The sequence below is a fragment of the Hippoglossus hippoglossus genome, chromosome 3 (genome assembly GCF_009819705.1).
Source record: "Hippoglossus hippoglossus isolate fHipHip1 chromosome 3, fHipHip1.pri, whole genome shotgun sequence".
In the NCBI taxonomy this organism is placed as follows: domain Eukaryota; kingdom Metazoa; phylum Chordata; class Actinopteri; order Pleuronectiformes; family Pleuronectidae; genus Hippoglossus; species Hippoglossus hippoglossus.
The window spans coordinates 18,800,749-18,819,825 of record NC_047153.1 but is presented as its reverse complement, the minus strand read 5'-3'; the positions used below and the strand labels follow the sequence as shown (position 1 = coordinate 18,819,825).

Sequence of the window (19,077 nt, the reverse complement as noted above, 5' to 3'; positions counted from 1 at the left end):
TGTGTGTGCTTGTGTGCGTGCGTGCGTGCGTGTGTGCGTATGTGTGTTTGCGGTGTGACACATTATTTAGACTTAAGGTTCAGGGTCAAGCTCACACTTCTTCTTTTGATCTCACGATTCTCAGATTTGATTAGGTCAATTTTGTTTTTTTGGCCTGAGCTGACACACATCTGTATTTTCTACCTAATAAAATGCGATAATTGTCAAAATGTGGTGTAACTCAAATGTTCAACCCTTGCTTCAACTTTTAAACTTAAAATGTTTTAAATTTAAACGTTAGCTAAAGGACAATAGAGAATTTTTTGGTCATATTTAACATTGAGGTTTTTTTCTTTTGCCGGAATGCAATTTCCAGTGCAGGTATGCGAGAGCAACAGAAACCAATCGAGAGAGATTTGTGGTCTGAGACACAGTTGCAACACGGTTTGCTGATAAAGAGACAAAGAAGGGGGGAAAGAAAGAAAGAAAGAGAGAGAGAAAGAAAGAAAGAAAGAAAGAGTGCAGATTGTCTTGCTTTGAATCTTTTTCCCTCACCTGTCTCTTTCTCCTCTCCGTCCTCCCTCCCTCTCTATCGCTCTTTGTCTAATCCCTCCCTCTCCACCTGCTCCTCTCCCTCTCTCTCCCTTTCTCCCGCCTTGTCTCCTCCCCTCACTCCGCCCCTCCTCGCAGCCATTGGCCATGCGTCCACCAATCACGTCGGAACCGGGGCCTGAGGGACTGCATATGCAAAGCGCTGCTTAATATTCATGAGCAGCTATCGGGGCTTTAAGTCGTTGATTAGGACAGCAGCACATCTTTCCATCCCAACTGCCCGGCTGGCTGGCTGTGTGTGTCTCTATAGCCCCCTCTCCCTGGCTCTCACATAGACACACCGCGCGCACTCATATCTACACACACACACACGCAGAGCCGATCAGTGCAGGCAGCGCAGAGCCTGGTAATTGTATTGCTCCCTCCAAGCGGAAGGAAGGACCGAGAGAGAGAGGAAGACCAGAGAAATAAGAGGAGAGAGAGGAGAGATATAAAAACTTTGATTTTCTTTTTTTAACATTTGCTCGCTTTTTTTTTTCCTGGAGGAGGTTGACCTGACAATGACCCGGTATCGTCGATGGATTTGGTAGGACACCCGTTATCCGAGTGTTTTTTAATGCACTCTGAACAAGAGTAGGTAAATTTTACCTTTTGATCTTATCATTTTACTCATCACTCAACTTGTCATTGTCATTGTCTTCCACTGTGTATCCGTGTGTGCATGCATGTGTGTGTGTGTGTGTGTGTGTTAGAGAATGTGTGAGAGAGTGTGTTTGTGTGAGTGAGTGTGCTGGTATGCAGCGGAGGTGGCCGGCACCATGTCAAGGTTGTTTCTGCTGTCAGGTAGCACGCGTTCACTGTGTGTGTGTGTGCGTGTGTGCGTGTGTGTGTGCGTGTGTGTGTGTGTGCGTGTGTGTGTGTCTGTCTGCAGTATCCGGACAGAAGCTCTTACTCAGTGGACAGAGGAGTGGAATTTCCTCCACCTAAGTACAAGACATACCCGCAAACACACACCTGCGCGTGCACTCAAACATGCACACACACACACACACACACACACACATGAACAGAGACACAGTTTCTCCTTCACTTTCTTCACATTGTTTTCGGCTACTTTGATTCAAAGTGTTTACCTGACAAAACAACTCAGAGTGTTTGTGTGTGTGTGTGTGCGTGCCCGTGCTTGTGTTTATGCTTGTGCACGTGTGTTTAAAGTGTGTGTTCGTTCATGCAGAGAATCACTGAGGTAACGGGGCATTCATGGAGAGACGGGAGTTGAAGGGCCCGTAAGAGAGCAGAGAGGAGGAAAGGGGGAGAGCTGCGCTCTTAAATGCCAGAGGAGGTAGAATTTCAGACGCGCAACTCAGCGTGTGGCCCCGCACAGGAATTAGAGACAGTTACACACACACACACACACACACACACACACACACATACACACCCGAGTGATAGCCGCTGAGCTGCTCCTTTTGCCAACGATTTGCTCTTTTTAGGAGTATGTTGAGGATATTGTTCAAAATGCTGATGAACTGATTGGCAGAGTGGACATCAATGTGTGTGTTTGAGTGTTTATGAAAATACAAAATTAGGGCAAACAAAGTCATTTCTGGGAAAAACAGCAATTGCACCAATAAATATACAGTTTGCTATTTTTTTTACTTAACAACATAAAACAAGTGATGAGTGTATTTTAAAAAATCTGCACTCTATTCGCATTAAGCCATGAATTCACTTATTGTATTGACATTGTAAAACTGGCAATTATTAATGCCCGAATTTTACAGTAAATATATATAAAAAAATGAAAGTATAGTTGGAGGTTAATTTTATAGTGAAAAAATTAAAATGCTTTACACTGAATCACTGCCACAGTTGAGGTGTCAGAAAGTCGGAGCAGGAAAAGAAAAAGGAGAGAGTCCAAGCAGAAGCAAGTGCAGAATGAAATACGTGTTTGCCAAACATGACATTGTTCACATTTTTAAAGAAAAAATACATTTCTGTGCTTTGAAGCTCTCTCACCTTTGTATGTGTCCATGTGTCATTCACACGCAGAGAGCCTCTCACTTCCTCAGCATGTGGAGGTGAGCGTGCAGAGCAGAGAGGGACGTTTCTAAGAAAAACGGCCGAAGGAGAAATAATATCAGTCAACTTGCTCTTTATTTTTTTACAAACCGTATTTTAACAGTCTGTTTTCAGTTATGATCAGATTTTTGGATGTCTAAAAGGTGACACATTTTCTGCATTTTATTTGAAACATTACTGATGAATGAAGAAATAAATGTATTTTTAAAGATGACAATGAATTGTGATAAAGTAAGTTTGAGGTGCTGATTTGAACGAATACTCTTTAGAACGACCTTTTGTATTGAGCGTGCTGATTTCCCTTTTCGTTGATCCAATGACTGAATGCACAGAGCAAAGTCTGACTTTGGTGCGTTTAAGGAATCCCTGTGCGCTGCATCTGAAGTCTGCGTCAGTCGCTCATCTGCAACACAGTGTGGTGTATTTTAAGAACCGACAGCAGTTCAGCTTTAAAAACATAAAACTTAACGTGTGTTTTTTAAATAGTGTATTAAGCCCCGGGACAGTGAATGCCTATTGCCCAGGGTTTGGAGGTGTAAAGCGTGTTTAGAAATCACAACACTAAACTGACCATAAAACACACTTTCACATCAGACAATTAGCAGCTGAGTGTGCCTGCTTTACCTGTGTGTGTGTGTGTGTTTCTGTAAGCCTGGACCGCTTACACATATTTAAAAATAAAAAGCCTATAGTCCTACCATCTGTCTGCCTGTTCATTCCTTCATCCACCCATTCGTCCAGCCATCGATCCATCGCTCTCTTTTTCGCTGCACAGGTTTCCCATCCTTAGCTCTCAGGCACTGCTTTCCTCCACTAATTAAAATATTAGGGATAATGATGATCGTACCCATAATAATAATAACAACAACAAGTAGCGCTAAAGCTGTTAACATAATTGCATTCCCCTCATGCCACTGTGTACATACCATTTACATATCATTAGGATATATTTTCTGCGGTGACTTGTGTGAATTTAGTGGGGATTCTGTCGGTGGGTGTGAGGAGGAAACGGACGTTGACAAGCGCACAGCGACCGTCCACATCGCTCAGGCAAAGGTCTCCTGTGTAAAATGCAGAGAGAGACACAAAGCAGCAAAAGCCATTTCTGTCTGAATTATTTTCAATAGGGATTTTTGGATAGATTAAGTTTTTTATTACGTGGAAATGTGCAAATAAATTGTCAGAGATTTTAGGTAAAATTCCTGTTCAGTCAAACGTCCGACAGTGTATCAGTTTGGTGCATGTTTGAAATCGTGGCTCTGCCCTTCAAGAGAAAATAAATTCCTCACATTAAATGCAGACATGCCTCAAAAATACATCCCAAATAATTTATCCTAGTAATTTTCATTCACTACTTGATCAGATTTAATGATTAATTGAGATAGCGCTCACTTCTCAGCCTGCAAGTCGAGTGCACATCTTTATCGTGTGCAGACAAATTCCATTGTTTCACTTCGTTTGGAAGCATTAACTTGACCTGAGAGATTTCACACTGTCTTGTGTCTTCGTGGTTTTTCTGCTGACGTGAAGAAATTTGGGTGAAGTAAGTAAAGAAAATGTCATTTTTTAAACTTGGAGGCCGAACGACTCTGCTTACACACAGCTAGTTCTAAACATCAATGAGTGAAGAGATTCTTTTTAACATTAATAAACCGAAACCACCTTTGTAAAAAGATCCAAGCTTTTTCTGAAGATCATGATAATGTTCCTTTGTTGAATAAAGAAATCAACATCTGAGGAATTAAATCATGAAAAAGAAAATGTTCCTCACTACCTGAAATTAAGAAGAACATTTTGTTAATTTAGTTTTGGCCTTTTGCGTTTCGTCAGCCTCTCGTTTTTTTCTCAGGCCATGAACGAGAGAAAATAGGAGGGAGAGAAAGAGAGAGCAAGGGAGAGAGAGTGAGAGAGGTAAAGCTGACTGGAGGGAGGGAAGGGGGGTGCAGGTTGGGGGGTAAAGAGAGATTGCGTAAATTAAAATCCTTTTAATCTCCTTATAAAATCATTTACTTAATTCATCTGTCAAAGCATGTCAATATGTGCCGCACTGATTTGTCGGCTGTGCGTGTGCGTGCGTGTGTGTGCGTGTGTGTGTGTGTGTGTGTGTGTGTGTGTGTGTGTGTGTGTGTTTGAAAGAGAGAGTGTGTTGAGCATGTGTGTGTCCATTTGCATCTGTTTGTTGTCACGCATTGGTCCGTGCCTGCCCATATTTTGTGTGTGTGTGTATGAAAGAGAGAGAGGAAGAGGAAGAGGGAGAGAGACCCGTTGGTGGCCTGAATGAGGAGGTGTTGTTCTTCTTTTTCTGTGTCTGTTTGCGTATCCCTCTGTCCCTGTGGCATTCGTTGTCGGTCAGTTTTTTTGCAAGTCCTCACACGTGCACATGCACAAACACAAACACACGCAGCAACGCACACGCTCTTGCATACAGCGGCCTCTCTCTCATGTGTAGGGTCCGGGGCATTCCACTGGTAATTTAGTCCCCTAAAGAGTGAGGGGTGCAAAGAGAGGGACAGACAGAGCAAGATGTAGGAAGGAGGGGGGGGGGGGGGGGGGGTTGCTTTTGTCTGACACCAGCACTGTGGGGTCCGCTGGACACGTATGATCGCACACGCGCATGATCGCACACATGCGTGCGCAGAGACACTCCCTCCCTAACACAGCAACGAACTAAAAACCTTTTTTCCTGCGCATTTTCAGCCAAGAAGTGACCAGATTGTGTCCAATAGGCAATTACACATTTTTACACATAAATCGGACAAACGCACTTGTATGCAGATATTGAAACCAACACTAACACACACTTGTATGCAAAGCCACAGAGATGACAGAGCAAAATGGAACAAGCCTTGATTACGTGAATTTCTCAGATTTATTATCAGTCCATCAGTGTGTGTGTGTGTGTGTGTGTGTGTGTGTGTGTGTGCGTGCGTGCGTGTGTGGAGAGAGAGTATGTCATGGGTCAGTGACAGCCTTTATGTGTTGAAAGAGCAGGAAGAGAGTGTGTACCAGCTGTGATACACACACAAACTGCAATTAGCCATTACACCAAACTGCCGATGAAACTAAATGTGTGCGTGCATATGTGTGTGTGTTTGTGTGTGTGTGTGTGTGTGCGTGTGTTTGTGATTGAATGCCAAAGCGTTAACTGAAAGAAGAGCCAGTGAAATACACTGAGATGAGTCGCTGCTCGTCTCTTCTCATCTCTTACCCCCCCCCCCCCATCCCTCTTACTGCGCTTTCACCTGCTCATTCAAAATGTGCCTTCATTTATTGTCACTGTTCGTACAATTATTATAAAGTCCTGTCAGTTTTTACACCAACAGTCTTTGACTTCTCTGTCTAACTCAAGCTGACATTTATAAGGTGTCTTTTATGTGTTGTATTAGAGCTGTAGAAGCAAATGAGGAGATTCTCTGTCTGTGTGTAAATTTAAACTTACATTGTCAAAAATATGATAATTTGAACAGGTCTTTCATACAGATCTGCCTGTTTGGTTTTAGGGAGTATTAGTGTTTTTAAATTAAATCGTCCCATGTGGAGTCACTAAAATGTATTTTCACCTCTAGATAAAATATTGAGCTGCGCTTAGATCAGGAGACTGGTTATGTATATGCGTGTGTGTGTGTGTGTGTGTGTGTGTGTGTTAGTGTGTGGGTGTGTATGTGTCCATCGTGTCGTGCTCAAGGCGTCTAATGCTGCCTCTCACTCCTAATGGGAGGAGACAGCAGAGACCGGGCCACAATAGAACAGATTTAGATGGAGAGGTGGTGTGGGTGTGGAAGACTGCGCGTGTGTGTGTGTGTGTGTGTGTGTGTGTGTGTGTGTGTGTGTGTGTGTGTGTGTGTGTGTGTGTGTGTGTGTGTGTGTGTGTGCGTGTGTGCGTGTGCATGTGAGTTGACACAGGATCGAGAGCATAACGCAGGTTCAAATCTGAGAGTTGTGCGTCTTCTGCACTTACTCTCTGCTCTTCCTCTGTGTCCGTGGGAAGAGCCCTATAGATTGGTTGCGTGGTTTGGTCATTGTTTCCACTGTGTATGTGTGTGTGGTGTGTGTGTGTGTGTGTGTGTGTGTGTGTGTGTGTGTGTGTGTGGGTGGGTGGGGGGTGGTGCTCAAAAAGATGAAAAAGGAAAGATACAGTAGAAGGGGAAAGGGATGGATTCAAAGAGAGAGCAAGAAAGAAATGAATGACCATGCCGCCTTCCGACTGACAGTGAAATATTCCTCCTCTCATCCTCCCATCATGCTTCATGTGTGTGCCTGATGGGGAGAGAATGACAGCCCAGCGGCCCAGCCCACCTTTAGCTTTAGTTTTTTTTTGTTTTTATCCTTCCTTTCTTTCTCTTTTCTCTTTCCATTTTCTCTCCTTTGGAGCAATTCTGCAACTTTCTAAAACACATTTTACAATTGAACTCTGTCATAAACATCCAACACAGGTCGTTGATTCAGACTGAATTCAATGAACAGTCAAACGTACTGCTGCTAAACAAAAGCACTTTGTTTCTCATTGAGAGAATTGAGATTTTACAGCACCTGAAATTCTTACATAGTTACAGCAGTTTTACACTTGAGATTCCTGTGATGAAAAATGTCCTCTTTGTATATTAAGTTTTTACACAACTAAGGCGAAATAAGATAAGTTGTCAAAATTACTCAGGTCATGAAATGTAATTTTACTTACAACTTACTCTCTTAATGCGAATACATATGTACATAATATGTGCCCGTCCAGATGGAATTTAGAAACGTACGTTTATTTTTTCTTTTGTAGGCCGTGGTGTTATCGTGGAAAGAGAAACATCGCTTAAACATATGGTGACGATACAAAACAGCAAAAGATTTTTACTTCGATCAATCGAACAAGCCTGAGAGAGCTCCTGTTATTTAGCCTCTCAAATGATCCCAACGTGACGTGAAATGAAGATGTCAGTCACATGTTCACACTCATTGTTGTACACATGTACACTTATGACTATCAGGCCCTTGTTCCTGTGTGTATTGTGTGTAATGACTGTGTGTCTGCACAAAGTCAGACTTGTAACACTGAAAAAAATAGCAGCTAATTGTTTTGCCATAATAACATTTAGACTTACCGCGGGGGTTCGGTTTTTTTTAACGTAAGCAACAAACTGATTCATAAAGCTAACTGATGAGATTAAAGAGAGAATTTTCAGTCTGGACTGTGGTGCTGTTTAAAGTGAACTTTTATATCCAGACACAAAACATTTTCCTTTAATATCCATTTGTTTATGTCGTTGTTAAACTACAGAACTAATGTTGCATCTTCAGGAATCACACAAAAATTTGAAAAACCTTTTTGTTTGTTAGTTTGTATTGGATAACTTAAAAACTGCAAACATTTCTATCCCACACGTTTCTTCTCTAGAGCTGATCCGTACTTTTCTGCCCGTCCACAGATAATTTGTTTCCTCCTTATCCCTATTTTCCGCTCACCCCCACAACACACACACACACACACACACACACTCCTCCTCTCCCTCCCCACCTGCCCCTCCCTCATGGAGCTGTCACCTTTCTGCATCCGCTCAGTCCCTATTAAGGCCGACAGCCCATCTGCCGCCTGCCCCGCTAACAGCTCCCGTCGCTAGCGCTAACGTGCGCACACACATCCACATCCTCTCAGACACACACAGGGCTTCCGTGGGTCCCCACCTGCCCTGATGCACAGGCAGACAGAGAAATGAAGTCCAACACATTTGTTTGAAATTATGCTTTTTACTAGATTTATGTTGGAATCGTGTTCATTTGTCTCCGTCTTGATGTCGTGATTTCACATTCAGACATTTTGTTCCCATATCAAGCAATTATGTGACCTCCTTATTTTTAATAACAGACCATGTATAAACTGCATATGTTAGAAATAGAACGCGTTGCATCTCAGCATGTTTTCAATTACCCTAAAAAGAGGAGGAGTTGTTTATAATTGTTTTCCCCTCGCTGTCGCTAGTTTGTGTCATTGTGTACAGTTGTAGCAGAAATTGTGTATTTATGCTCTACTTAGGCAGAGCAGGTGGACCAGATCGCCTTCTTCCTTTTTGCCATAATTCTGCAAAGACATTTGTCGTCTACGTTTTTTGTGTGTGCTTTTATCAGTTTTCTTTGTGTATATTTCAAGAATGCAGCCGTGTTAACGAAGCTACGTTTATGCGTATTTATGGGTACTATATATTTGTGACTGGAAGAAATCACGCTGCCCTGGTTAGGGCGTAATTAGGTAGGGCAGTTGCAGCTCTGTGTGTGTGTGCGTGAGTATGTATGTGTGTGTGTGTGTGTGTTTTCTGGCATTTGCTCTCTTCAGGGATAGGTGCGTTTTGCATTAGCAAGAATGGCAACTGTCTCATCAATCACAGCATCACCATGTCACACACACACTCACACTCACACACACACAACCGCAGACACACACACACACACATACTGTGTCATGGTCATTCTGTTCACAGATGGGCCAGCAACACATGAGCGAGTCACTGAGCATCAGAAAGACACCCACGATCTCCATACTTTTACACACACACACACACACACACACACACATGCATGCACAAGTGTGTGTGCGTGCAGGCATGCCTGTGTGTGTGTGCGCTTTTGCCACTTACATGTACTGACAGGAGCGTGAAATAGGTAGAATCACAAAGGTTAATACTCTTCTCCTTTATTCTCTCCATTTACTTTGTAAGCATACATAAATATTTATGACCTGAGCTATTTATTTTATGTGTTAGTGCTTTATTGGTTTTGAATAGTAAGAATGAAAGGTACCTTAAAATAATCTGAATCTATTTATGTAGAGACAAAGGTTTAATTGGTTAAATGCGCAGGTTAATTTTGTTGGTATTTAAAACTGTACTTGTAGCCGGCACATACTTTTTCTTTTGTCACATTTTCATCTATTGTACAGAAAAACTTAATGCCTGATTTAAAAGATTGTCAGATGATTTTAAGATGTAGTTTAGCCGGAATTTAATCTCCTGGAAAGAATAAAAAGATGAAAAAATATCCGATTACCTTGCCATAAGGTATGAAGCAATAAAAGAGAATCTCTCTGTAATCCCCAACAGTTTTAGTGTCTGCTTCAATGCAAGCGGCAGACTGGAGGTGATTTCTCCACAAATCCAAAAGCCTTTGCCGTTTTGTTATGTCAGAACTCTGTTAAGCATAAAATGATTTTAACTTAGGCTTATTTTCATAAAAGAAGTTACTTCAGCTCAAGTGTAAGTGGAAATGAAGTGAGGGGGAATCGAACGAACAGCATCACTTTCACATGGAACTGGATGCCCCTCCGTCCAGTGTGACACCAGGACACTCCCCAATAAAAAAGCAGTATTAAGTGTTGCCTGTCTATATAGCATTGTGTCACCGCAACCAAAGCCAATAAGTGTCTGAAGCAGCAGCAGCAGCAGCAAGATATCGATTCCTCTTATTCACCAGAGTGGAACTAAAACCTACATCGTACACACCCTGGCCCTCCACCTCTCACTGAGCCAGCCCAGCTCTGAGGACAGAGAGACGGCTGTCACACCACTGATTAGTCTGTCTACCTGTCTGTCCACCAGAGCCTCTCCTTAGTAGGAACCCACAGTGGGACAACATCTCACACACACACACACACACAGGTCTGTGTTCGATGTTTGTGTGTTAAACACGTCGATCGGTTTGCGACACATACCAACATCCTTCTCTGTTTACTGATACACTGTGCCTGAGACAACACACACATATAAATGCTGTAATGACCAATGACTAATCCAAAACGAAGTAGCTAAAACAAATACGATTATTTTATTTTTGTTGGTATTTATTTAGTGTCTGCATTTTCCAAAACCAGTGTTAAAAAATTTCAACATTAAATCTAAATACTAAATGATATTTTCTTTTTTTTGGGGCTGTGTTAAAGTGTTTTTACTTCTCTGTCACTGTGCAAAAAAAACAACGTACAAATGCTCAAAATGCAAAGCACAGAGATGCGTCAAGCATCGACAGCAGGCGTCTATTATACATTTTAAATGATTTGAGAAGAATCACTTGTGCTCTGACATCTGTTCCACTCCCTGAATTGGTTTCTGTACTTTCTATATTTTGTCTGCCGGTTGGGAAAGTGCTTTTCTTCCCACCTGCCCAGCTTCGTTCTCCCCTGGTGGTTTGGTTTAAATGTGGGCCGCCCAGCCAGTGTTATTACAAACGCTGCCTTCTCCCCTCCTCCTTGACGTCAACTATCACTGCTGTCTGTTTTTCTTTCACTCCATGGTGTTTAATTCATTATTTTTTTGTAGTGAACTATTTTGATTCTGTTGCCCCATAGTGACCTTATCACTCCGGCAACAGCTCTTCCCCTGACGACAGCGCAGGGTTTTGATTGACAGATAGCGGTCCCTCCTCCGGTGCTTTTACTTTTATATTCCCTCAGTCTCTGAAAGGCTTTTCCAAGGCTGAAACTGGTAAAACCCTTCTGACGTTAAACACAGCCGAGGGTTGCTGAAATTATACGGCTGACGCATCAGCCGGTGCGTGTGGGTGCAGACAGATGTATTTGACGGAGATTTGTTTCCACATTCCAGAGAAAAAGTCTCTACACTGGTTTTAAAGTTACAACCTGGCCTGTGTGCATCTTTGTCTGCCTGTTGGCATTTCTCTTAGCATGTCGGTGAATATTTCTCACTATGTTCTATAAGGGCCCCCTATCAGTGCAGGGCCCTTGGAATTGTCTCTTTTTGATGCATATAATGCAGGCGTACAGTAAAAATGAGTTTGTGTGAATGTGTGCATGTGTTGTGTCCATTGTGCTCCATTGACATCTAGAATTTTCTATCCCAACATTTATTGGAAAATTCACAGTTTTTAACTTGATCATCAACTTGATTCTAGTACTAAGTGATTGCTTAATTTAAGTTTTCTTTATGTTTAAAGCTATATAAAATTATTTGCTCTGTTTATTGTTAATTCAGAATTAATGTCACTGTAGTGTTTACGTTTTTTTTTTTTTCAAAGACTTCGGGAAAGGCTAAGTAGGATTAGAAAAATACGTGTTTCAGCTGCTTTCCACTTTCTGTGGCCTTTGCCGTCTTTTCACCGCCATCCCTCCTTTTCTCTCTCCGCCCACAGAATGAACTTATCGAAGGGGCCATTGGTGAACAGCAGCAGTGACGACATCTCCAAGTCAACTTTCGGTAAATGCGGCGCTGGCGCCTGGAGGATGCACCAGAGCTACGATCCAGTGGAGGTCAACCACATGAGAGACGCACATGCCCTCTACAACCCCAGGTAAGGCAGAATGACAGAGAGGACCGGAGATATAAATAAAGAAACCGAGGGAGAGAGTGAAACCTTAAAAGAAAAAAAAGAATCTATGAATCTGCTCAGTTTTACACAAAAGCCTGATTTGACCTCTATAAAGCTCAGTTGAAAGAGAAAAGAACAGGGAAGCACTTTGAGACATCAGAAGCCAGTGTTTAACGTGGTCAGTGTGTTTGAGACATGGTGCTGCGGGGGGGGGGGGGGACCTGTCTCCATCATCTATTCAAACGTGAGGGGATGTATTTTGTGTGCGTGTGGATCTGTGTGCATCATTTCTTTATTTTCAGTCATTTACTTCATGATTCAGATCGTAATGTCTCTCCTTTTTTAGGCTTTATTTTCAAACTTGGACATTTTATTAGACCAGCCTTTAAAATAAGCTGCTCTGTTTCCGTGTCACCACGAGCAAAATGTGACGTTATTACAGACATATTACAGAACAACCCTTTGGTTAAAACTACTGCCATGAATAAAACAGGTTCAGTCATCTGTATTTTCCTTTACTTTTAGATGCGTTCATATGATTGTTTTTGATTATGTTTGTTAGTTTTAAATTACAAAAGCCACCCTCTTAACATTCCCCTTAATCAATCGTCTCTGATCATCAGACATAGAGAAGAGGTTGTCCACGGAGTGGCATAGTCCAAAAATTTCAAATTTTCAACTCACTATTTATTTCACATTTTGAGAAACATTTTCCATTTCACACTGCTAAAAAGAAGAAAAAAAACAAAGTAGCCTTAAAACGAGAGAATTGTTTTGTGTCTTACCGACAATTTATGTGACTGTGTGTCTGTGAGCTGTGTTTGTGACGACTTGTTCCTGAAACCTTTTACTCCCTGCCCAGAGCAGACATATTCTTTTTAAAGCCATGCTCTTCTACATACGTTTTTCACCTATAGCACCATCTCAATTTTGTTGTATCTTTACAGTGTAAATAAAATATAGAGTATCACAAGAAAGCGGGATTCAACTTGGCTCAAGGACACTTAAGTAGTGCAAATGTGCTGCAGCACAGAGGCTTTTAAATCTAATCATTTGGTTGAAGGACAGTCACTTTTACCATTAAATGTAATTCCCCCATGCATCTGCATATTCCTTCCTCTGTCCTTCTGCCACTTTCTCTCTTCCTCTGTCTTTTCATCATTCTCAGAATAAGGGACAGAAATACAGGCACAGATTGCAAAACTTTGTATTTGATTAGCATAGACATATTGTACTTTTTAATTAAAATGAGCATGAGGGTGGTTGGTGCTCAGTGTTTGTATTTCAACATACATTTCCACCTGTTGTGACCTCATACTGCTCACATAGATTTTCCAAAGCTTTATCTATTCATTGATCTTTTCAGGAATATTCTTTACATTCTTGTTCATTTTAATTTTTTGCTACCAAACAGCGTTATGCTGCCTGACCTAACCCTGGCTGACATGATTATCTCAATGAACATTATATTACTGTTCTTGTAGCTGTGTTATTGTCCAGCCTATTAGAACACACTATTGATCAGTGCATTGTTAGGCTTTTGCAAAGCCCTTTAATTTTAAGTGTGTGTGTGTGTGTGTGTGTGTGTGTGTGTGTGTGTGTGTGTGTGTGTGTGTGTGTGTCTGCGCGCGCTGTAGACTGGGAAGTCTTAGTCCAATAGGATTTCAGGGTTAGTCTGGGTCAAGCCAATTAGAGGTCTGGCAAGCCATTCTCACGCAGACTTTCAGCCAATCACCAGAGGAGTGTTACTAGTAATGTGTATGTGTGTGTGTCGGTGTCGGTGTGTGTGTGTGTGTTGGCAGACAGGGAGGTCTGGTGATGAGAAGTGTAAAGGTTTGCCAGGGGCTAGGGAGTCACGCCATGGCTTGAAGTCGCAAACTACATTCGCACACACAGATGGACGCACACACAGCACAATAAATTGGAAAATCAATTATTTGGCCCTGCATTGGTTCAAGGTTTGGACCAAATCAAACAAACTACAGTTGATATTGTAATTGTGAATTCATCTGCCAGAACGATGCCCAGCCTCAGATGTTCGACACAATATTTCCCCAGTTGGCAGATCATAAAAACACTAACAATGTCGGCACAAGTTCACAACGTCAAAAGCCCTCATCATTAACAACTCATCACAAAGAATATGCTCACAGCAGGTCTTCTCCGCAGCTTTGATTTATCATAATAAGAAAAGCAAAGGTGAATACAACAACACTTACAGCTCGGTTCTATTCCAGAGTCACAGTAAGACAGTGATCCAGTGTTGACATCACCAGGACCCTGAAACTGAAGCAGTAAAAAAGCTAGATGGAATTTAGCCATGATTGTTTTTTTCATTTAAATCAACATTTTTCCTATGATATGACTTGTTGTAAGTAAAGAATACATGTCCTTTTAAAAATAGAGAAATAATTGCATAGGTAAATACTTTTATCTTTCATTCAACTAAATACCTTTGTTCATAAATCACCTGAACTCACCATCTCTCGCACACACAGAAAAATGAGCTCATTTAGTTCACAATCATGTAGTAAAAGATCACATGAACACACACAAACTTTAAGTCACACAACTTACATTGACAACTGTTCGCAGGCACACACATACATACACACACACATACATACACACACACATACACACTGACCTGATTAATCCTTATGGCTTAGAAAAATCCAAATTCTACTTTCACAGTTTATATATTTGTAGACACATTTTTTCAAATGTTTCAAAATGCATGCAAGTTATGAAGAATGGCATTTCGTCTTCATATCACAAAGAAAAATCCTTTAATAGTTTTAACATGAAATAAGGTGAAAAACCTGAAGTCTTTTGTCAAATGAAAACTTCTGAAGAAATTCCTAATTTGTTTTTGGAAATCTGCTGTTTTCATTGGACAGCAACAATATTATTCCCCTTTTTATTTAGGCCATCAAACCAATGTGATTAATGTCAGGCAGCCAGGGTGCGCTTCAATGCGCGCGCACACACACACACACACACACACACACACACACACAAACACACTCACACACACTCACACACTTTGCTGTAAACTGAGCCCAATGTAATCATAATGATAAAGCAGATTGCCTTAACACACAGATGGGCCTCCCAACAGCTCTGTATGTGTGTTTGTGTGTGTGTGTGTGCGTGCGTGTGTGTGTAAGTGTGGACAACGCTGATTGGATTGCAGATTTATAGAAGAGGATTACTGCGGGAGCAGAGAGGGAGAGCGAGGAAGAGAAAGAGAGGGAGAGAGAGGGCTTCAGACACTCACCTCTCATTAACTTCCACCCCCTTCACCTCATCTCAACTTATTCTCAGTCATGGACAAACACAGAAACATACACTGTGAGAGCCAGTGTTGACAGTGCTCCATTTTTTCCCATGCAGTCTCCAATTAAAATAATGTTTTGATTTTACTTTTAAAATGCTGAAGGAGCATTTCAAACGTAATTTGCAATTAGTTTTAAACATGATCAGTTTTTGGCGAAGCAGAATCTGAAAGCAGGTAAAAGCAAAGCTAATTTTGGAAAGATAAACAGTAATGAAGAGACACTTAATGAAAAATGATTCAATTGAAATATAACTAAATTATTTAGAAACTAAAAATTCTGACATTGACATGATGAGATTAACTGATTCCTTCTGGTGGAGAAGAGTAGAAAATAAAGTGGAATATTTTTATAAACTGTCCAAATATAGAAAATTAAATAGAGACATTGATACAGACACTATGGTATACAAATGGGGGGGGGTTGAAAAGGTGGAAAACAAGACAGAAAGAAAAGCAGGCAAGACCAGAAAGAGACAGAGAGACGGACAGAGAGAGACAGAGACAGTGGGCACTCCAGCAAACCTGATTATGACTGGATGTGAATTAGATTCCCTAACAGATGGTCCAGGAGCGAGGCTGTAAGGTGCATCAGCCAGCAGTGAGGGGGGGGGCGAGGGGGGAGGAGGAGGAACGGAGGGGAGTGAGAGGGAAGATCAGGCAGGGGGGGACAAGTGTCAACAGCAGCTATAGCGACAATAATACAGATCAATTCAGTTCAAAACCTGCACTAGTTAAATGTTTATGTGCGACCACTCTCAAATTATGTTTTTCATACATCAGGAATAAATATTGTATTTTGGGACATAATCGTTTAATTTATATCCACGGTACCTGTAATATATTGTAGTCATAGTAAAAGTAATGAACTCGCTGAATCTCATCAGAGTAATTCACAGAACGTTCAGTATGAGCTTCCTTCTTCTGAATGTATATTTACAGAATATTGAATAGAAAAGTGAGCAGTGAACTGAGCCGCGCTGAGGATGTTTCATATTTTTTTTCTCAATTTATACAGATGCTGTGTGTTATTATACAAACTCAGGCTCTGCTCCTCACCCCCTCCCTGTGATGGATAGGTGTAAATCATCCCAATCCTGTAGTGACAGCCCAATTTCCCCAAATCTGATCTGCTTAAAGAATGCAGCTTTGACGCTCGACTCACTTGTGTCTCCTCCTCTCCTCCTTGTTTCCTCTCCTCTCCTCTCCTCAACTTTCCTCTCCTTGAATCTCCTCCTCATCTCCTCTCCTCTCCTCCACTTTTACCCCCTAATATACTTCATCCACTCTCTTTCCGTCTCTTCTTGCCCTCTCGTTCCCCTGTTCCCTCCTCGCCTGTCTCCCTCTCCCTCCCCTCTCTCTCCCTCTTCCTCCTGTGTCACATCTGAAAGCCCTGTCATATTTACTAGAGTGGAAATCCTCTTTCACCATCTGCTTAATAAAATGTGTTTTTAATCTGATGGGGGATATTTTGTTTTTTTAAACACCTTTTTTTTATGATTGTACTTCTGTGCAATTTCATTTGATACAGCACCTTGCCCAGTTTTGTATCTGTATGAGAGAGAGAGAGAGAGAGAGAGAGAGAGAGAGAGAGAGAGAGAGAGAGAGCTGTACATCTCACTGTACACGAATGGCTGGATGTGTACATGTGTGTGTACGCGAGAGAGAGCGAATGAGTGTGTGTCAGCCTTAACGCCAAGTGTCGGTAAGTGTTTGGAAGGACTGTTGCACCCCTAACGCTCAGCGATAACACTGCTAATCCACACCTACACACACACAGAGAAAGAAACCAACACTAACCTTGATCAATGACCTTTCTTTTATAAAGGAGCCACCCTACAATTTATATCCCTTATTCCCCTGCACAAACATTTCCCACCAACACCATGTGAACGAACACTGTGAATGTGTCAATTTCATTGTGCACATCGATTAAGCAAATTACATTTTAATGACTAAATTGATCATTATGTATTTTCATAAAAAGAAGGATTAGTAATCCCACTTTTGCCACAGGCACCTTCTTCCTCCACAGAAGGTTTACCTAACCAGAGGATGCATTCAGTAATTTCATTGATTTCCACTCTCCAGCCTTTCCAGTAAAAGGCTGGAGGTCACTACAAGTACATGGTATGCAATTTAGTCTGCCAAGTCCCAAAATAGAACTAAATTATACACCCATTTTGTAGTCATTTGTGTATTTGATTATTTATCATGTACATTTAATAAAAAAACAGAATGATTTTAATCAAATTAAGAGACAGTTTGTGTTAACTGTATTCTCAGCGCACTGCATGGAGTTGAGCTGTTTTAGAGGTTTGAAGCACTATTCTTACAGTAGACAACCACCCTTATAAATACAATGACACACAGCAGATAAAAGAGACAGAGAGAGAGAGAGAGGGAGAGAGAGACAAAGGGAAAGGTGAGGAGAGAGGGAGACATGGTGACAAAGATAGTGGCTGGCAGCAACACACTTATCAGCTACTGCTCCACAAGAAAATGACCTAAATCATCAAGATTCCCATCTGACACACACACACACGCACATACACAGGGTTAGCGCTGCCCTTCCTTACCTTTTTTTCCCTGAGCAAGCTCACCCTCTTCATATCTCTTTCACCTAAATGCTGCGCCTACTCCACCGACGCAGTCAGACTCTCAAATCTAAATCACCTCTCACACAGACACAAAATGAAATTCCTTCAAACGTGGGAATGGAAGAAGAAAACTTACAAAAAGAAAATATACAACAACAGTATTATGTGGCGACGAAGGAGCCATGAATTGCATTGATGTCACCAGTCCCAACATGATATTCACAAATTGAAGTCTGCAGTTTGGAAAGCACATACTGTTATTCCTAATCAATAGTGTTTTGGCAGACGCTGTCCTGTGTGTCCTGCCCCCTACAGTTTATACATTCACATCTAGAGTGTGTGTGTGTATACGTGTACGTGTGTGTGCATCAGCCCCACTGGTGTGACTCAGAACATCGTCCCTGATTTATTTCGTAGATGTGCGTTTGTGTAGTGAATAGTTGTGATCACTACATTTATTTGTCACATTAACGCTCATACTTAGACAAAGTGTTTAACCACACATTCACACACACACACACACTGAGGAAATATAAACACACACTCACACACGCATTTCCTCTCCTCTGCTGGTCTTTACAGCCCAACAGCCCATTGGGCAGAATGTGTTTTAGACATTATCACATTGATTGTATGTAATCAGGGGTTTATTCTGCAGCCAATGAAGTGAATTACAGGTTTCCTGCCCGACTAACACTGTAACAATTGATCTGCTCCCTGCCGTTTGTGTGTCCGTGTGTGCATGAGTGGGGTGCAAGGTGGTGTGGATGTACGAGAAATAGAGAGAAGCAATGATGGAGTGTGTTTGTGAGAAGTAGAAACGGCAGAGAGAGAAAGAGAGAGCGAGCGAATGAGACCCAAAGAGAGCAGGAAGAAGAGGGCAAGCGAGAGCTCAGTAGGAGGGAGAGTGGTTTAGATTGACTGTCGCTGCATGAGTTTTTATTTTCTATTTTATTTATTTTTGTCCCTGAAAACAACTGTAATCATCTGCACACTGCAGGTCTGTGGAGCTAAACTCAAACACACAAACACACTTATACAAACCTGGGCCAACACAACAACACACAGATTACCTTTTCAATCCTGTACTCTGTTACTCTGTTTCTCTGTCTATGAACTACACGCACACACACACACACACACATGGTATGCATTTGTGTACAATCACTTGCACGTTTCTTACTAACAAGCAGACATGCAGTTCAGCAACCCTCCACACATAGAGGAGCA

At 41.6% G+C, this 19,077-nt stretch overlaps 1 protein-coding gene across 6 annotated transcripts in view; it reads left to right on the top strand.

Moving 5' to 3' along the window:
- esrrga (estrogen-related receptor gamma a) overlaps nucleotides 1-19,077 on the top strand; it is a 142,062-nt gene that overhangs the window by 67,441 nt on the left and 55,544 nt on the right. For 4 of the 6 annotated variants that reach the window (XM_034581147.1, XM_034581150.1, XM_034581148.1 and 1 more), the window contains exons 1-2: nucleotides 795-1,164; nucleotides 11,734-11,892. In XM_034581147.1, the coding sequence (XP_034437038.1) occupies nucleotides 1,109-1,164; nucleotides 11,734-11,892 (215 nt within the window). In that variant the 5' untranslated portion in view covers nucleotides 795-1,108. Of the gene's footprint in view, nucleotides 1-794; nucleotides 1,169-11,733; nucleotides 11,893-19,077 lie in introns of those variants that run through there. The other 2 variants (XM_034581151.1, XM_034581152.1) reach the window with 2 other exon arrangements.